The 20,670-nt window shown below is 42.5% G+C and overlaps 1 protein-coding gene across 3 annotated transcripts in view; it reads left to right on the top strand.

Moving 5' to 3' along the window:
• Window positions 1-10,335: 10,335 nt before the first annotated feature.
• Window positions 10,336-20,670, top strand: part of LOC125879723 (ubiquitin carboxyl-terminal hydrolase 22-like) — a 29,753-nt gene continuing 19,418 nt past the window's right edge. For 2 of the 3 annotated variants that reach the window (XM_049561746.1, XM_049561744.1), the window contains exon 1: window positions 10,336-10,797. In XM_049561746.1, the coding sequence (XP_049417703.1) occupies window positions 10,678-10,797 (120 nt within the window). In that variant the 5' untranslated portion in view covers window positions 10,336-10,677. Of the gene's footprint in view, window positions 10,798-11,690; window positions 11,724-20,670 lie in introns of all 3 variants that reach the window. The other variant, XM_049561745.1, reaches the window with a different exon arrangement.

Genomic DNA, 20,670 nt, shown 5'->3' with positions numbered 1-20,670 from the left:
CTATTTTTAAACTCTTGGTTACAGAGAGACCTCACTGTATTTGGGCACATTTATCTCAGCAAAATTGAGAGTACTTAGCTCTACACCCAGCATTCTCTCAGGCATTTGTCAAAGCCTTTTAAAAATCTGTAAATCAAATTAATCTGACTTTAGGCTATATGCAACAACCACAAAGGTGGGGGGTTAAAAGTCAATGGTATAATAAAACCAAAGTAGCTCATTTGAGTCATCTGAAAATATTCTTAGTGAAAACAGGGTCAAAAGTAGGCTACTGCTCATATATGTGCCATCTATTACATATGTCTAATCAGGCATATTAGATATAATAGCTTCATCAGTAACAGGGTTGACAAATCTATCAAAACTTAAAGGAGAAAAACAGTCATAAAAGATGAAATTCCACAGCCTGAGATGGTACAGTACAATTTCTTGTAACTTTAAACTGTCTTTAACACGTGTCTACTTAAAAATAGCAATTAAATTTAGTTAAAATTTTAATTTTTCAAAGTTGAAAAGGCAATGACCCAAATTCTTTTTAAAATCTCCAGAGAATAGATAGCACATCTTTCCAAAAAAAACAAACAAACAAAAAAAAACATACTTAAATCTATTGGTGGCTTATCACCAACAGGTCAAAATCCATACAATCAGTTTGATTTAATGAGTCTGCTTGCCAAATCTCATATACAGAAATCTAAATTTTCCTAATATAAACCTTCCTTTTTCACTAAAAACATGGAATCAAACAGCACATTACGTCAAGTCTATATTCTAAAAAATAAGAAAGCTATTAAGTCCCTTAATGTATGTGCACTATATAACATTTTATGAGCTGATTTATGATTTCTGTTAGTGCTCCCAATCCCTGGCATTATCTGTTTATGTATGTTTTCATAGTGTAAAGTAGTGTAAAATATGAATACAAAATGGTACTGCTCCAAATAGGCTTCATTAGCTCAGTTAGGAGCTCATAAAACACTTGGGGAATGGCCTTCTGTAGACTGTAGTGCTCAATATGACAGAATGTCAACTATTGCAAAAATTAATGTTCCACATAAATATATGAACTTCTTCTTCAGGTGACCTCACTTCAGAAGGTTATGCTGCTATTTACATAAGACTGTTACACAAATGGATTCTCCTTTGAATGAACCCCCTGATAGCCTATATTTCCACTGAAATAGGCCACAGACAATCCATTACTACACAGAGCAATAAACTTGACCTGCGATGGCCGGGAATAATGCCACATGCTGCTACCTAGCAACCTTAAGCATCTATACCTAAATTCAACCTCCTATGTCTACAAGTGTGCTGCGACACGTTGTGTGCGTTTAGAGTGAAACGTGGCAACCAGTGTAAACATGAATGTGCATGATGGGTTCGAATATACGCTCTAATGGGCACCAGTGATAAGTCAAAGAGGTGATACTGGGGATGACCATACGTGGTGTTAATTATGGTTGGTTATCGTCTGTCTGCGTCTGTCTGCAATTGGAGACACCCATGATGAACAGCATCACAGCATCAGAGATTATATATTGTGTTTATGATTTTGTTAATCTGTAAAATTACTAAAGTACATAAAGTAGCAGAGTTCGTGTGTCTTTGTATCAACTAAGCTTGCTGTTGAAATTGTGAGGTCTTTTAAGGGGTTGGATTTTATCTCTTGATCTTCAAAACCTTGCTGACCTATATGTTTTCACAGCTATATGTTCTCATCAAAGGAAAGATCCAGCAGTTAATCCTTTCTGCTTCCTACTGCTACCTGGTACACACCATGGGGACAAATTCTCATTAGCCGTCACTGCAGAGAGACCACCGCCGTGACGCAGTTGCTGAAGACCTAATTAAGTATAGCTTCAATGAGAGCTGACCTCCCATTTAGACCTGACGCTTACTGAACATTTACTTTGGTCATGCCTCCAGGTGAGTGCTGTTGATCTTACCAGACACTTAAACAATCATTCAGTGCTCACGCTTATTTCCAGTGAGACGTTATATGCTGATGAAACTCAGCAGAGTTGGTATACATGACCCAGATTTGACTTAGTAGGGCATCATGTTAACCAAGTGCTCTACCATTTGGGTCACGGGGAAAGCTTTGACACATCACATTTATGAGAAAACTGGGCCATTTCTTGACCCCAGAACTACCATCCCACACACACAATTATTTAATTGAACACATCCCACTAGAATAACATGCACATTGTTATTGCAGTTATAAAGATATCATCATAAAATCTGTGTCATGGTGTAAAATGATGTGCATTGCAAAGGTAAAGGTAGTCAGATATCCAGCTCAGGTAGGATAAGTATCACATTAGTATGTGCAGATAAGAGTTTGTTTCATTCAACATTTTTTTCATGACTTTCATGACTTTTGTTTCATGCTGAGTCACTTTGACCTATTTCCAGCTGGTGAATCGGCTACGAGACAGGAAGAAGCTTGTTAAGTCACTGTCATGTCTGTCAGAATCACTGATATCTCTGTGACTGATTTACTGTGTGTTGTTTATTTGATCCTTTTAAAGGGAAATTAGCCATCAAAGTATTTCACAAATAAAGAGAATTAAAAAAAATATTATCTGATCACTTATAGAGGATTAAATGTGATGCTATTGTTTGTATTTATCCACATTTGCAACTTATATCAGGATCACAAGCAGTAGCAGTATTAATGTTTTAGCTGTAGAGCCATGACGCTTCTTTAATGTATGTATTTATCTATAAAGGCATATTTTACTGCTATATATAGTCCAATCTAGTCTAGTCAGTCTAATCATGGCAGCACAAGAACAGGCACTTAGTGCAAAATCAACAGAAGTAGTGGTCTACCACGCCAGACAGGACCCCAGGTGCAGGCTGTGCAGAGATGCTCCTGAGACAGATGAGCACATAATAGCAGGGTGTAAAATGCAGGCAGGAACAGCATACATATGACACCATAACCAAGTGGCTGGCATACAGGAAAATCTGCACTGAGTATGGGCTGAAAGTCTCAAGGTCAGAATGGAAGACACCCCCTAAGGTGGAGAATGACCGAGCTAAGGACCTGTGGGACTTCCAGATCCAGACTGACAAACTGGTGATGGCTGAAAGAGGAGCTAGAGAAGATATGGGGAGTAAAGGCAACAGTGGTGCCGGTGGTAATCGGAGCCCTGGGCCCTGGGGGCTGTGACCTAGAAACTGGGAGAGTGGCTCCAGCAGATTCCAGGTATAACATCTGAGGTCTCTGTCCAGAAGAGTGCAGTCCTAGGAACAGCTAAGACACTGCGTCGGCCTCAAGAGGACCTGAGCTTGAGGTCTGACAAAGAGTAAATATCCAGTGAGCGGCAGTTCTCTGGGCGAAAATGCCTTGTTGGTGCCAGAGATCAGAGGAGAATGGCCGGACTGGTTCAAGATGATAGAAAGGCAACAGTAACTCAAATAACCACTAACCAAGGTCTGCAGAAGACCATCTCTGAACCAACAACACGTCCAACCTTGAAGCAGATGGGCTACAGCAGCAGAAGGCCACACTATCGGCTAAGAACAGGACACTGAGGCTACAATTCGGACAGACTCACCAAAATTGGACAAACGAAGATTGGAAAAACATTGCCTAGTCTGATGAGTCTCAATTCCTGCTGCCACATTCAGATGGCAGGGTCAGAATTTGGTGTAAACAACATGAAAGCATGGATCCATCCTGCCTTGTATCAACGGTTCAGACTGCTGCTGGTGGTGTAATGGTGTGGGGGATATTTTCTTGGCACACTTCGGGCCCCTTAGTACCAACTGAGCATGGTTTAAACACCACAGCCTACCTGAGTATTGTTGCTGACCGTGTCCATCCCTTTATGACCACAGTGTACCCATCTTCTGATGGCTACTTCCAGCAGGATAGCGCACCATGTCACAAAGCTCAAATCATCTCAAACTGGTTTCTTGAACATGACAATGAGTTCACTGTACTCCAATGGCCTCCACAGTCACCAGATCTCAATGTGCAGCCGACAAATCTGCAGCAACTGTGTGATGCTATCATGTCAGTATGGACCAAAATCACACAGGTATACCTAATAAAGTGGCCAGTGTGTGTGTGTTTCTGTGTATGAGGCCTGTATACCTCCTACACAGTGTCTGCAGATTATTATCACTTTTAACAATTCTCTCTAGAAATGGGAACAGTAGGTCTCTGTTGCTATTATAGAAATCTATAATGAAACAAATTTACATTCAGTCAGCACACACCATCTATTCAGTCCTCAAACCCCTTGTCTCAGCAACAAAAGGTGGAGGAATAAGGCAAAAATAATTATTTCTGTGTATATTTTACTAAAGCTTAATGTTCCATTCATGATCAAGCACCATTGAATTAATTATAAATTCATTCATATTTATTTCCCCTTATTGCAATGGTAAGCCATTCAGAAACATGTGCAAGGTAGATTAGTATTCTTAATTTTGACTCAATGAAAACCTATTATGTAATAAATGTCTCAGTTTTTATCATACTCCTTATTAAAAAAAAAAGTCATTAAAAGTGGAGATTGCCTAACATGAAACTGGTGGCAAACAGGCGTAAAATCAGTGAGAAAGGCTGAAGTTATTATGGTTTGTATGAACTCTGGCTCCGAACATAAATTCCCATGTATACGATCCAGAGCTGAGCATCTTTCTGGAAAAGAGTTTATCTGCAGTTTGACTAAACTTGTGCTTTACGACTATCAAGGGAACTTAGGGTGACTGTTTGGCCTGGGGAACTTCAAGCCGCTTCGAGTTGAACCCATCCATAGCACTCCCCAAGTGGCTTGCCTTGCCCCACCCAGACTCTGTGATGACGTGCATGGGCCGCTGACAGCTTCCAACAGCTGTGTCACCTCCCAGCATCTCAGGCGGAGAGCTGGCAGGATGCAGATGTCCTGTTTACTCATCTGTGGTCTAATATTAGCATGCTTCTTCATATGAATGACACAGATAATTTAATATTTTTCTAATGTTTTTCTTGTTAAATACTTAAATACTGAGGACATTAAGGTCAGATTGCATGTGCAAAACAACCGTTTCATTTAACAGGAAATGTTTTCCCATCATCTGAGTCCAGAGAAGTTTCTTTTGAAAACAACCCTCATCAACTGTCTGTTGATCAACTGCAAGTTGCCAGTCAGACGCTGATCATTATTCACTTCAAAGTAACATTTAATTTGATCAACAGTGTTTCCTAGTCATGCACATTTGGTGTCGTATGGTCATGAAATCCTATGCATGTGGAAAATGGTTTAAGAGTCTTAACAGAGTCCAAAATGACCTTAAATAAATAAATCAGTGGAATTAATCAGTGCAAAACTGAATGCCTGCATATACATTGCATTTTAAGCAGAACTAGTGGTAACACTTTACTTGAAGGTATCTACATAAGAGTGACATGACATTGTCATAACTATGACATGACACGGTCATGAACCTGTCATAAACATTATGTACATGTCATAAACATTTATGACTGCTGTCATTAAGTGTCATTCGGTTTTTGTAATGACAAGCTGACATTGTTTGGGTCGTCCTGATTATGACAACTTGACATTAATCAAAGTGACATTACCAGAAGTCGTCTTTGTCATGACAAGTTGACATTAAATTTGTTTGGTATGTCCTTATTATGACAAGTTGACATTAACCAGGATGACATCACCAGAAGATGTCTTTATGTCAATGTCAAGTTGTCATTATAAGGACATCCAAACTTACTTGATACCCACCCTCCAAACCCAAAGATTAAAAAAGTATGCTATTTAAAAAGTGTGCCACAAATCAGTTCATTTCCTGAATTAACTAACATTAATGCTATTCATTGCCAGCAAGTCAGCGCTTAGTTCCCAAGATCCTCTCTGTTTGAGCCAATATGACAGTGTCCAATCAAGTTGCAGGAGAGAACCATGAAGAAAAAATGCTACTGAGGGCCAGTTTGAAAAAAAAAAGGCAATTCTGTTTATGTACAAAAACTATGCGATGGTCAACAAAAAAATGATCCGTAACATGCAAAACGTGTGAGTTGAAACAGTGACAGTGATGCAACAACTTCCAACAAACTTGTCTTAACAAGTCATGATTATTGTGTATTTAATATATTATGATGTTAGGACTTGTCAGTCTTGACATGCGACTTGGCTCATGACTTGGATGTCAACACTTATTAATTACTTGTGAACTGCAAACAGTGACTTGATCCCACGTGTTATTCCCACAGAACTGGCTCATACTCATCAGTGCCTGTAAGGGGAGTCAGATTCCCTGGAAAGCAGCGACTCGCTTCCATGGAGCTTTGGTAATCTGGTCTTTAGCACGTCTCTTTGAGGCTGTCACTGCATTACAGCTGCTGTCATTGACACGAAGGAGGCATGCAAGCTTTGAACAAACAGTGAAGTTACTGCCCATTTGTATCAATCAATTAAGCAGTGCGGACAGAAGCCTATGACTGTTTGTAGGATAAGCACTTAACTTTATTCTAGATGAGGGACGCTAGTATGATTGTTAAATGCAGTAAATCTTTGATGCATGAAACGCAGATATGGCAATCATTCAGTTTACGTCAGGCTCCATTAGTGCTGAAGACTCAAGATAAAAAGCTCAATGACCCCAATACATCCCTCTAGTACACGGTAGTGCTTATAGGGCTCAGACCTCTGATGGGTTCCCCTTAATCCAGCTAAAACACTTGAATGACACCTGAACTCTTTCTCTGTACACTTAAGCTTAAATAAGTCTTTACACTATCACTCTCTTCATTTTTATCCCCTCCTTCATACAAAGTTAAGCCAGCACTGCAGCCATTTTTCCAGCAATGCTCTCCAGCTCCCAGCTATACATGAATCAATTACGTTCAGCCTTCCAGCTTTTGTTTTGCAGTTTAGCTCCAGCAGTGCAGCTCAGTGCCAGCGTTTCAGCAGCCAGCAATCCCACTGCTATTCTCTCTAGAAATAACCCTATTCAGTTTATATCAAATGAACCTCTAAAATCTATGTTTTTAATTATCCCTGCATACCTCAGACGAGTAAAAAATAGTTTGAAGTCATTGAAAAGATTTTCCTGAATAATGTTGATCAATTGTTGAAATGTGAACACGCTGTTCTCTTCGCTGGGAGGATTGTTTGTGAGATATCCACCAATATGCTGAAGGCCTGTCCCTAAAACCTCTCCAACTGTCTGAGACAAGAACATGTGTTGTTTTTCCGTGATAAACTGAATAATCAGAGACACAGTAATTCTTCTGTTGAAGAGGCAGCTGACTGAAGCTTAAAACTTGGAGACATAGTCTGTTGTGCCAGTCTCTCTAGTGTTGGTCAGTTAGCAGTGGGAGTCTCTACTCTTGTTAATCTATTATACACAGTAACATATGCACTGAGTTTCCCTATACTCACAGTCCTAAATAAGACTTCATTTGTCTCTCTGTAATACCAGACACCCAATGTCAATGCACCCACACTCTGACTACATCACTAGAAGCAGAATACTCGGCCTTCGTTTATTTGCACAGAAAAAAAAAGGAAATTAAAATAATAATGGAAAAGAAAACAGTCTTTGCAGGAGAGGACAGAAAACTCATATACAACTCTTTATTTTAAGATGTAGAATGACATATATTCTTATTCAGAAGGGTCCCAATGAAGATACAAATGATTTACTGCTGCTACTCTTAGAGGTATTGTCATTAATAGCAGAAGTTTACCTTGATTTAACTGAGAATAAATAGACCTGCACTGCCCCCCAGTGAACAATGGAGGGACTTGACACCTCTGTTCACAATGTTATAAACAAAGCCAAATTGCCTTCCTTAATTGAAAGCAAAATTAGGGCTGTAAATCATGCCAGATAAACCCAGATACTTGGAAGCCAGCCTGAAGTTTATAATATGTAATGGTGGTAATTAGTGTGAAGCTGTGATAGAGTCGGTGTACGCCTTAACTCAGGCCAGCTGCTTGTTCCAGGTCGTCTTCCTCTCAGGTGCACATCTAGTTCATTACAACTATCTCCACCACCCCTGGGAACAGTGCTACATGTCTTATATATTCTGACCTGTTATAACTAGTTCAAATCCACCCAAAGCAAAAGCAAAATGACGTAGTTTAACATTCCCACGTGAATGCACAGTCTATTGACCACAGACAAAGTCAGTAATTGTACACATCTGTGCATCTTCATTGGAGTGTTACTTTCCATCAGAACTTTTATTCATTTGTTTCTTCTTTTGTGAAAAATACATATTAAAAAACTCTTTAAATGAGTAAAGTTTTTGCCAAATCTCAACTTTCATTAGTCAGGGCTTTGGGCCTGTGTCATCTTAAACTGTTGATGTGAGCTTTTTGGCATTTACAGCAGCATCAGCATTATTTTTCTCGCACATCCTGCGCAAAACTGTATCTTTTGTCATATTTTTATTGCAATGTTTCTACTCAGTATTCATGTTCTTGAGCATTGCAATACTTTGCTTTATTTCAATTCCTCTCAATATGATCTTTTTTGTATATACGGGTGGCACAGTGGTACAGTGGTTAGCATTGTCACCTCATGGCAAAAGTGTTCTTTGCTCGAATCTGGGTTTTCTCTGTCTTCCTCGCACAGTCCTAAACCAAACTCAAATTTATTTATAAAGCACATTTAAAAACAACTCAAAGTAACCGAAGTGCTGTACAAAAGGAATAGAATGCTAAAAACTTATACATAAGAGGCGACATAATTGTCAGGTGCACAGCTCACACATTAGAGATACAACACACAGGCACGCTTCAGGGAAGACCAAATCAGGGGGATTCAAACGCTAATGAATAAAAGTAGGTATTGAACCTGGACTTAAATGAGTCAGTAGTGGAGGCAGATGGGGGGATGCTGTTCCACAGTTTAGGGGCAGACACAGCAAAGGCACGATCTCCCCTGAGCTTAAATCTGGAGTGTGGGACAGCCAGGAGCCCCTGGTCAGCTGACCTGAGGGACCTGAGAGTAGAATAGGGGGTTAGAAGGTCTGCGATGTAGGATGGGGCCACACCATTAAAGGGCTTTGTACACAAATAGATGAACCTTAAAGTCAGTTCTTAACTTCACTGGCAGCCAGTGGAGAGAGGCCAAAACAGGCATCTCCTCCAGGTTCCTGTGAGGAGTCCGTAGTGTTCTAAAAGACATGCAGGCTAGGTTAATTGGTGACTCTATATTGCCCATAGGTGTGAATGTGAGCATGAATGGTTGTCTCTCTCTATATGTGTTAGCCCTGCAATAATCTGATGACCTGATGGCCTGCCCAGCCCCCCCGCGTCCCCCAACAGGATAAACAGTTATGGAAAATGAATGAATGTTTAATGTATGCACCGAAAAACCCGACATGTCCCAGGATTTTGCCTCCCTGTCAATCGAAGCTGAGGCCCCAGAAGAAGGATGTGAGGCCCATATGGTCAGAGAAGCCCGCATGGGCCCCCAGCATGCTTCATGGAACAAGGCTGACGCTGAAGCTGAGTCTTGCAGTCATATGGATTACTGCAAATTTAGTATGTTGATTTGTCATATACAACATCTATTGCACATCTGTCCGTCCTGGAAGGGGGGTCCCTCCTCAGTTGCTCTTCCTAAGGTTTCTACCATTTTTTTTCCCTGTTAAAGAATTTTTCCTTATCCGCTGTGAGGGTTGTTGTAAGCTGTAAAATCCTCTGAGGCAAATTGTGATTTGTGATATTGGGCTATATAAATAAAATTTAATTTAATTGAATTTACCGACTACATACAACAGATAACCACTAGGTGGCAGGCTTTCATTGATTATATTTACAGGGTTGTCCGTTTTCTGATTATACCTTCAAATAAGACAGATAGATATCTTCTTTCTTTCTGTCATTTTTTTTGCTGATGTTAAAATTAAAATATTTATTTCACAGTCTTTAGATGTTACATTCAAGTACGTGTTGAGAGAGTGGGTACTTACATCCATGAGATCCCTGAGACAGAGAAGGCATCTGTCAAACATAGCAATCAACATTATGATAACAATGGCTGACCTAAAGTAGGAGTAATAACAGCTGGGTGTATGTTTCAGAGGAAGCACAGCTTTTCACCATTCAGAATAACACTGTTGTAAATTTTGGGATCGGTCACAGACTCCACACTACTCTGAATGGGAGTTTTTTTTTGTTAAGGCAACGTCATCGATGCATCCTATAGTTGAAATCCACAATTCACTCCTACGGCACACGCCGGGGTCCAAACCAAGCGCGCCCGACGTGCTCTTAAGCCAACGTGATGACGTCACGTCTTTGTATTGGCAAATCACGGTGTACGCTGGGCGGGCATTGTGAAGCTGTAGTTGAGTGTTAGCAGGCTAACTAGAGAAAGAAAGCTAACTAATCGTGAGAGTGGAAGTGGAGCTAACGTTAAAGGAAAAGGCAACTGTCAAAACAGCAAGGGGAGCATAGATTTTAGTGAAGTGATAATTCCGTTAGATGACTACATGAACTGATGTGTAGCTAAGTGAATCAAAGACCGTGTTTGTCAGATGCCCGAGGAGCATTTTGGATACTAACATCGATTGTCCCATTTCCAAACGGAAACCATTTCTGGACAGACAGTTTCGTGCTAGCTAGCTAGCTAAGTGAATCAACCAGGAGACTTTTTATTGTCACCTAAAAACCCAAACCGAATGTTTTGTCTGTCATGAGTCCGGCCGGGTGCTCCCATGTGAACGGTTATAAGGTGGATAATTGGAAACAAAACCTTCGAGTCATATACCAATGCTTTGTTTGGAGTGGTACTGCTGAGACCAGGAGACGCAAGGTAAAAACACAGGAACTGCAACGTTAGCTTCAGAAACAAAAGTGAAATAATTTGAATGTGGCACAGACAGACACAGGACTGGTGTGCAAATGATGTCCCACATGAAGCACAAGCACTGAACGGGGTGGAACAAAATTACGGTCTTGGGAAAACTGTGCTCTTGCAGCAGCAATGTTGCTAGCACCAGGGTTAGCTAGCTAGGTTATCACCGGTAAGTTAGCTAGCAAGAGTCTTGATTGGTGAGCTGCGGAGACTGTTGGCTTCTTCGCTGTCTTTACTGCAACGTTTAATTCCTCTTTATTACATCCAGCAGTGCGTATTCAACACTTGTCTTGAGTCAGTGGGCTAGGTTAGCTTAGCGGTGCTGTTTGGGGAATGCCGAGCAGTTAGCTGCATGGCTAAACTTGGGTTTGGGGAGAGTTGTGGCCATGGGCTAACATTACCTCACCAAATGTACCCATTGTGTGTCTCCACACGCACACATTGGGTCCACAGATTAGCGGTTCGCTCCTGGGCATCCCAGGACAGTGTTTTTTTCTGCACTGGTCATTCACTCACGAGTTGGGATGCTGGGGGACGTCAGCTGATTACTTCATTGCCAATTTCTTTTTGGGCTTATCCCACACCTGCTCGGCCTACACAGCTCCGAATAGCTCTCAATATGATGTCATCACTGGACTGTGTTGCAGTTTCTTTGACTTTCCCACCCTTTCTTGTCCTTTTTTTGTCAACTTAAACTTGATTTTTGTATGTTTTTATGACATGATGTTCATTCGTCAGCTATAGTTTGACTGTAAATTAATTAAAATATTTGTAGGTTGCTTGACTGTTGGACAAAAATCAATGCTTCTCTTATACATGTCAAACATTTTTATGTCGTTGTGATAAAATAGGTGCTTCAGAGTGATGCAGGATGGACAGAGCTGGTGAGTTGATGCTTATCCTCCCCACTTCTTCACTGACATACTGTAGTACAGATGAAAACGAGCTGGCTTGCCTTTCTCTCCTCTTGCTCACCTATCTGTGTGCCTCAGTGCCTTTTCATTTAATGGACTGAATATTAGATGTAAACCTATGGTAGCGGAAGAATTCCGCCCCATCCCTGTATCTGCTGTGATGCACAGTTACAGCAAGTGAGATTACTGGGTGGGAGGGTGGACGGTGAGCGGAACAACCAAAAGCATAGTTCAGTTACATTGCAGGCATGTCAAAGCAAATAGCTAGTGCGAAATGGTCAATGACCCTGGTGTTTATACAGTGCTCCAGCGGTCACATGTTTTGGTTTGAGCACATTGTTCACATTGTCTTTAATGATGCCTTTTACACCCTGATGTGCATTGGAATTATAAAGTGCTAGAGAGCATCTGAAAATGTACGAGACAGTCCTAAAAGGATATCAGGCAGTGCTGTGAGTGACACTGCAACAATTTTACCAGCATTTGATGAATGTTAATATAGCCTGTGTAGTTTCTTTCTCACACTCTACCTGACAGGAATACAATTAATGGAGGCTCAGTCAGTCCGTCATGGAAATAAGACTGGTCACAGTTGCTTGCAATGTTCTGCCCAACGCTGTAGGCGTGTTTAACTGTTACAGACCTGGCCTGTTGCTTACCTTTGGAAGAATCGTATCAGTCTTGGAAACCTCACTGTCTCAGCACCATCACCGCTACCCTATTTTGCCAAGATGACCAACACCACAGCTAGTGCTTCAGCAGCATCTACCACTTTTCACCTCAGACTTACCTCTGACAGAAACTGCCATTTTGATAGAAACACTGATAGTATTTGAAGGGTATTTGGTGAAATATCTCTTCACTGTCTTTCTATCATGCCCAGTACGTGGTGGCAGGCTGCATGAATAGCAGCCCTCCAGGTTTGAAGCCTGCAAGCTGTCACAGCCCTCAAGGTTAGATGGCAAGCAAAGACAATTTTGCATTGAAAGGTTGAGCTGTCGTGAGCAGGTTTTCTATTCACTTTAAAGCTGTCATTGGTCGTTTTCAGACTGAACTGCTTTGTATTTTGTACGCTCTGTCCTCCATCAGTCTATGTCATCTGTCAGTGCGGGGTTTTTTTGTTTTGTTTTTTATCCTGGCTTAAAAATGAGCACCACAGAGTTTCTCTCACGTGCCACTGCGTTGCAGTACACCTGTGGCCTTAGAATCTTGAATTAATCTTACATAACTGTTGCTGACAATAGGCCTTGCTATCTCTCTGTCACTGAAACACTGCTGTAAAACCAGCACTGTATCTAACAGGGAAATATAATATTATAGTGGAAATAAAAGAGCTGCATATATTTTCTCCATCTTCTGTGTTTGAAAGATTGTGCCTTGAAAGTGGTCATGCTCTTGCATTACTGAATACAGTTGTTTACCATTAAAGTTGATTAACAAATAGCATTTAAAGTCAGTTTTGTTTACGGGAGCCATCCTTTTAGCTTTGCGTTATGATTCTGTTGTTTAACAGCTGTCTAACATCTGTTACAGTGTGTACCCAGTGGTTCTGCTCTGCCCATCTGGGCCTAGACACTGATGGTACAGGTGATTGATACACAGAGAAAGGAGAGCAGCTCCTCAATGAAGTGTTCTCTCCCCTGCCTAATTGCACTCGAGGATGGCTAAGGGAGTGTAAGTCTTGTGTCTCACGCTCCCTTCACAGAGGTTCTTTACCACCTAACTACTCCGACATGCAGAGCAGGTGTAGTGCTGCTTTAGTGGTACAGAGGCGGCGCATTCTCCTGAGGTGAGGCAGTATTTGATTTTGTTCAGCTCTGAGTTATGAGCTAAAAGACTAGATGCCATCACATCCTGACATTATGGAGTAAAAATACATGTACAAATCCGACATCTGTCCTCGCTCTGTCGAAATGGTTATTTGAATAGATGACAGTGGCATTGAGGGGTACTCTGAATGTTAGCGTGGCTGATAAAACAAGAGCTTATCACCACACTGCTCACCGCGTATTCGTTTTACAATTGCACAATAATGGTAACTACATAGCAACCACTGTAGTAGTAGAGGCACCCTCCGCATAGGGGGAGGTTTAAAGAGTGATTGATAGAAAAGATGTGTTTTGACATCGTATTTGAACTAGGTTTCATTAGCGGGTGGCTTTTATCCTGAATTGCTGTTTTTCACCTCCGCTTTCTTTCCTTGTTTCGTTTTTCCTTTTCCTGTAGTCTGTCCTCAGCAGCCTCCCTGCAAGCTGTCATCCTCTCTACCTCAAGCTAAAATCAATTCCCAGGCAATGCGCGGGGACTTTAGTGGAAAATCTGTCACCTGCTCTGCATGCACAATCTAAAACCCACACGGGTAACAAACGGCAGAATGAGTGCCAGAGGTAGGAGTTTGCAGAGATGACATCACAGCCCAGTGCGGCTTGGGATCTGCTATCCTTAATTAGGAAACATTAATTAATAATAATTCCTTGGCATGTTGGTGCTGGATGAAATGCCCCATTAGCTTTGGATGTGCACGTGGGCTTACACTGACACAGTGCATGAGAGCGTGCACTCTGGAACTGGCACAGCAGTGTTAGCCATAAATTATGGATTTAACTTAGTGACAAATTTGACATTGTTGTCGACTCCTTCAGGCCTTGAGTCTGATGTCCTTTTGGGTAAATGTGCCTTAATTGTCCCATGTGCACAAACACTATCTATTCCTAAATCATCTTATAATTGCATATGACACAAATGCTCCGTGGAGAGAAGAATTAAATGCAGATTGAGCAGTGTATTAAAGATGTCCCGCTGAGGGATATGACAAGAATAAACAAGAGTGTTTTTCTGTGTTGTGTAAATGGACATAAAATCCTGCACGATTTTCTTTTGTGCATCTGTGCTTCATTATATTCTGTTCTGGTCGAGGTGTGCTACATGCCATATAGCCAGAGGGGCTACACCCACCGTAGACTGTCAGCTTGTGTCATGTAACAAAAATCGGCTCCATTTTCAGATTGCAGAGGAGGAACTATTGTTCTGATGCACTTCCCTTTATGTCTTCCTGGGTCCTTACTTTGATTCCCGTCCCTTAATCTATTATTACTGCGTTGTTGTGAGTGTATGTTTAATGAATCTAGTGAGCATTGTACGAGCCTTGGTGTGCCTTTGTCTGCACAGATTTCTTATGTTTCCTCTCTTAATTGAGATTCATGTTACACCAGATTGCCGTGTGCCTTTTTAAGCAGACGTGCACAGACGGATGTCAGCGCAGCTCAAAGACAGCAACCTGCCCTTGCTTTTAAAAGTTAAATTTGTTCTCCTTAGGCCCAACTCCAGTCATATTCATAATTTATAGTTTGTCAATGGCTATGGTGGTGGAGGGATTGTGTGAATATTCATGAAGGTCATGGTTATTTATTTTGTGCGCCGCTCCATCCGGTAGGATAGACTCCATTTACTATAAGAGGAGGTTCCATGTCTACTAAAACATTGCTGCCATGAAGGAATCTGCCATGCAGTTAAACCACCAGAGCTATTATCTTAGGTTGAGTGGAAATTTGATGAGATGAAAGCAGGGTGGGTGGGGTTGGTGGAATTTTACAGCCATAACTGCTTTGAAGAACTCGCTGTCACTTTGATTAAAGGGGTAAGGGTCGTGATTAGAGAGCTGACTGATGTCAACTTGTTTTTAATCTTTTACTTTTGATAAATCATATATGATCAGAGGAACCATAACCCTCCCCCCTACCCTTTTCCCACAAGTGCAACCCCCTTTTCTGCTCGGGATGAGGGAAGATGAGAGAGAGATCGTTTGCTAGATGTTGCCGGGAAATTCAGAGGCAGGAAAATGGATATATTTTCAAGGATGACACATTTACTTCCTTCTGTCACTCTTTTCTCCCTCCTGTTCTTTCCCTTCACATACACAAACACACACACACACACACACACACACACACACACACACACACACACACACAAACTGCACTGAGGCGCAGCCAATCCCAGAGAGCGGCTGATTCCTGTGCTGTGAGCAGATCTCTTTGTCAGATCAGTCTCCATCACATCACAGGCCTGCTCCCTGACTCATCAGCATACGTTTGTAGCATCAGGATCTATTCCTCCAGCCTCTTCATAGCCCTTGCTTGTTCCTCTTCTGCGCTCACTCCCACGCTTTCTCTTCCTCTTTTTCCTTGCTGCTTGCTTTCGCTTTTTTTTTCTATTTGCAAACCTAGTTCAGCCCACGATTCTCATTTGCCTCTTGATTATCCCATTAAATTTTGTGCAAAAGAAATGCTTGTATTGTTTATCTTTTGATAATTATAATGCTGTAGTTACAATTTTAAGATTACACAAAATATACACAGCATTGGTAAACTGCCATACTAATTCACAGAGGTTTATATGTGAATTTTTGGATTCTGTGAAATTCATAGCAAAGCCTCTAATCCTCTCATTTCCCCCACTTCCCATCCCGTCCTTTTTCCTTCATCCCTCTGCCTCATAGACAACACTCAGTGGGTTTGGTGATGTCAGACATTAGTTTCTGGCCCCCTTCCAGTCCTATTTCTTCCAAGTCTGTGTGCTCTCTGTCACTCCCAGGTCTTGTCTAATGTGGCTTTCGGTCTGTCAGTCACTGTGGCTGTGGCTCAGTGACTCAGACCAAACAAATGGCACAAGGTCTGTAACCTCCTCCCATAGTAATGGGCCTGGTGTCACCTTGTGGTGTCCCTTTCGCATGCTATAGCTGCCCAGTTTTTCAGCTTCGAAGAATCTAGCCTTCCATATTGACAGTGTGAGACTGTTGTAATGTACTGGAAGTCTTTGTCATTGTACTGACTGTGCTGGATGTGCTCTGCCACAGTGCTTTCATCCTCGCTGTTTATTTTAGATCAGAGATGCAAAAGGAGTCTGCCACTGACTTACTATGCTCAAGCAGTCTTCCACTAGGGAGCAATCCTGGTCAAGAAGATGCAATGCTGACAGAGGCACAAAAGTGAAAGTAGTTAAAGGAGGTGGGTGGGGTGCTGGGGTGCTGCATGCATGTGTTAAACTCCAGAGCAGCAATGGAGAGAAGTCTCATGAAAAATATATTGACACGGCAAACAAAAGAGCAGCATTTTTGATGTTGTGACGCCTTGATATAATTTGTGCAATTGCCATGTAAGCTAATAAGGATTAGTCTTAAATTTGAAAATGTTTGTGTCCGAGGACGACCGTGACTTTGCGTTTTGATTAAGCTCCTCTCTGTGTAAGCTGCGTCCAGCTCTCCTCTCGGCCCCTCCTCGCCAGACGAGTTCACTTTGACTGATTTTCTCCTCCATCTCTCCCTCCGACCATTTCTCTTCTTTGCCCTCCCTTCAACCAGAGACGACGCTTCTCATTTGACTGGCCAACAGGCTCTGGAAAGACACTGCTGCTACAAAACATGCTGGTCATGGCCTAAGCTAGCCAATGAGGCTGCTGTCCAGCCCTCCCTTAGTACCACCATCTGGCTAATGAGCTGTCAATCACTCCCCAGGGGCCGGCCAAGCCCAAAACCAAGAGGCAATCAATCTCCTCTAGTGTGGACACTCAATTATTCCCTATTGTTAAAACCTTGGGCCCAAGTGACAGCTTTTCTTGGGACTCGGCTTTTCGTCTGGAAATGGCTCTCTGTCCTTGTGAAAAAGGTGAAGATTGTGGCATTAGACCCATGCAAGATAATTTATGACTTGGGTCTGCTCGATATATACTCCCTTTTAAAGACTCTGCAGTGCACTAATAGCCCCACTGTGCCTCTATTCTGTAGGTAGTGTTCATAGATTTTCCTGGAGGTAATGTTCAATGCTCTTCGGATCCTGATTGGTGCCATTAGGATAAAGAAGAAAGCAGCTTGTGATCTGATGAGATTTGTGTCCAAGGCGAACATGCAAAAGCTCCGTACTGTGGGTGTCAGACACACTCTTGGACGTGTGTGTGTATGCTTTCTGTCGGCGGAGCAGGGTGGTTGTGGGCATCTGGTAGCTGCAGGGTTTGACAACTGATCACGCACCCTTTTGTTAAGCTGGAGCGAGACTGTTAACCATCTGTGCAGACAAACACAAACACACTGCTGTCTGTGTGATCCTCCCTCTTGCCTACATGTTTGTCAATGTTTTTACTGATTTCTTTGCAGCATGGGTCAGTCTACACACGGGTGAATTGGATAGATGTTGGCTTTTTGCTCTTGTGTGAGGGGCTTTTTTGTGGCTCCTTTATGAGGCCATATTGCAGCTTTTATTCTATGCATGTTTGGTGTGTGTGTGTGTGCGTGAACATTTGTGTAAGGACACAGGTAGTCTTGGACCAAATGGTTGTGTCACACCATAATACTAGTACAACACCAAAGTCTAGCATAAACCATGATTTTTCACTGCACATTTGGGAGTGGCAACCCTTCTGCTGTCTCCTCTTTTTTGTCCTTCACCCTCTGATCTCTGCAAATCAAGGGGGAAGCGCAGCCTATCTCTCCCTAATTGAGTGATCTTAATCAGATTCACATATGCACGCCTATGTAGATCAATCCCATGTGCTAACCCTGCTTCATCACACCAACCTACATAACTTGCACAAGCCCCAGAGAAGCACTGGACTACATTTTTCATCAAGGCATCAAAGCTACTCCACCGTGAGTATCTCAGCTTAGTTCCACTCCATCCACATTTTATTCAATTTTATTTCTTTTTCCTGGAGATGCCAAGAAGCTAGACTCCATAGGCTTGGGCTTGGGGTTTAGCTGTAATGTCCTTATAGCAGTGTGTGACAGTATGAGGCCAAACTACACACTCCAACAATTCCTCATCTCTCCCGCAGCTCGGATTCATTTGGATGAGGTGGGAATACATTCTCACGCAAAGACCATACTGCATGTCATTGTCAACGGAGGTTACAATGAGCTGGTGGAGGACGGAAGTGAAAAGAGAATAGAGTAAGATTCTTATTGTGTGCGTCCCCAGGGCTGCTTACAGAGACTGCATTTTGCAGGGCAGGCATTGTCATGTGGGGATAGTGGGAAGTCGGCGGAGATGGGGGGGGGGGGGGGGTTACAACATCATCCTGCCAAGGCACTGACAGGCTGCAGCCCCACGGGGTCAGTCGGCAGCACGGTTCTGGAGCATCACCATCAGTCTCCCTCCCCAGCCTCCCTCAGCTTGTTCATATTAGTTGTAGAATCAGAAAGACTCTGTGTGTGTAAGCTTGTGGAGAGATTCTGCGCATCTTGTTATGCATATTTATAGCGTGCAGTGCGCATGTCAGCCATTGTTAATTTTGTTGATGTATGAACATGTGTGTGTAGAGAAGCATGCACAGTCGTATGAGTGTAAGGCAGCTTGGTGAGTCACTGCTCCCATATAGCCGTGCTCTCCACCCCGTATTGACTCTCTCACTCCCCTCCCCGGTCCGTTCTTTGCAGCAGCAGGAGCGTGCTCAGTAGAGCCAGACCTTTGTCCACATCATAATCGTTGTCGTCATTTTCTCCTCCTCAGTTACAGCTCATCACATTACTGCCTGTGTTTGAATATATGAATGCATTATCTAAATGCTGAGGTAGCAATAATGCATGTGAATTCAACGAATGCCAGAGGAGATGCAGAAGCTGAGAATGGATGTTACTTTATTAAGATTTGCATGTTGACAGCTAGATCTAGAACATCGGACGATTCACTCTGTAGTTGTTGGACTTCGGTCATTGTTAGCTGACGGCCATTCAGCGGACCCACAAAGCATGTAATGCTATCTCATCCTCATGTTAAAGATGTATTGGAGATCTATTCATCCAGCTAATGCCTCTCTGCATCTGTTCTTCCATCAATCAGCAGCTTTGTACATTAGTGGGTCATTCCCCCGGACACGGTGCTCAGCCTAACTTGCTTCAAAGAGCGCGTCCCAGATGGGAGATGCAGCCTAGCGCAGCACGAACGCGAGCTTGCTACCTGTCCAACACTTGTACCAGTCATCTGAGCCAGCGGCTGATCAATAGCTGATCTAATAGAACATTAAAAGCCCTGGGCGCAGAGAAAAGGCAGGACTGCTGACACTAAGGAGTAGACAGCCTGTGAACCACGGTGAGAAGATGAGAGCACAGAGAAGCCGGGGGGCAGGGGCTGGAGTTGAGATAGATTTTATTTCCACCAAAGGGGTGTTGAGGCAGGGGAGGGCGAGGGCAAGGCGTGGCGTTGGCAGGGTTACTCGTTTTTGACTCAGAGTCTTGGTGCAATGGAGGTGGATTGGGGACTAACAACATCATTGCTTAGGTGGCAACTAGGCATTTTTCTTATGTGAACTCCGGACAATGTCCATAGAATCAGGTTTGGAAATTGTCCCCTTTCACACATGTTGCACACAGCAAGAGATTGTCCATGTCAGACAGGTTCTCACCTTCTGAAAATACTTCGTTTGGTTTAGGCGAGGGGTGGCACCTTGGTAGAGCGTGCAGGAGGCAGGACATGACGTTGTGGAAATCATAGTGTTTTGTTTACGTAGCCAGTTCACAATTTGGTAAGAAACAACCAAATTTCCTGCAGTTCCTTGAAATTTTTTGCATATCTTGGTGACGACTCTGACCGACAGAAGTTTTTAAATCTCATCATCTCCCCAGTTAGACATTTTCAATGGCATGCTTGTGTAAATGACCCCTCTACTACAACCAGTGATGTTTGCATTCTTACGCTTTTGCGCCAGTCACATGATAGAAATATCACCAACACCTTCCCTCACCTGCTGTAAATTCTCTGGACAATTACCTGCTCTGTTCACGCATGGGCTCAGCATCATATGGACTTTTTGCTATGGAGCTGGCAGGGTGAAGTCTGTTAAATGTCCGGTCCAACTGATTCAGACATTTGCATTCTCACATACAGCTCCTCCAGGTATTGTCTACATAATTTCAAGGTGTGACAGAGGC

The sequence above is a fragment of the Epinephelus fuscoguttatus genome, linkage group LG19, assembly GCF_011397635.1.
Source record: "Epinephelus fuscoguttatus linkage group LG19, E.fuscoguttatus.final_Chr_v1".
Lineage (NCBI taxonomy): Eukaryota > Metazoa > Chordata > Actinopteri > Perciformes > Serranidae > Epinephelus > Epinephelus fuscoguttatus.
Note: the sequence above shows the minus strand (reverse complement) of the source record. Positions and strands in the feature narration are given on the sequence as shown.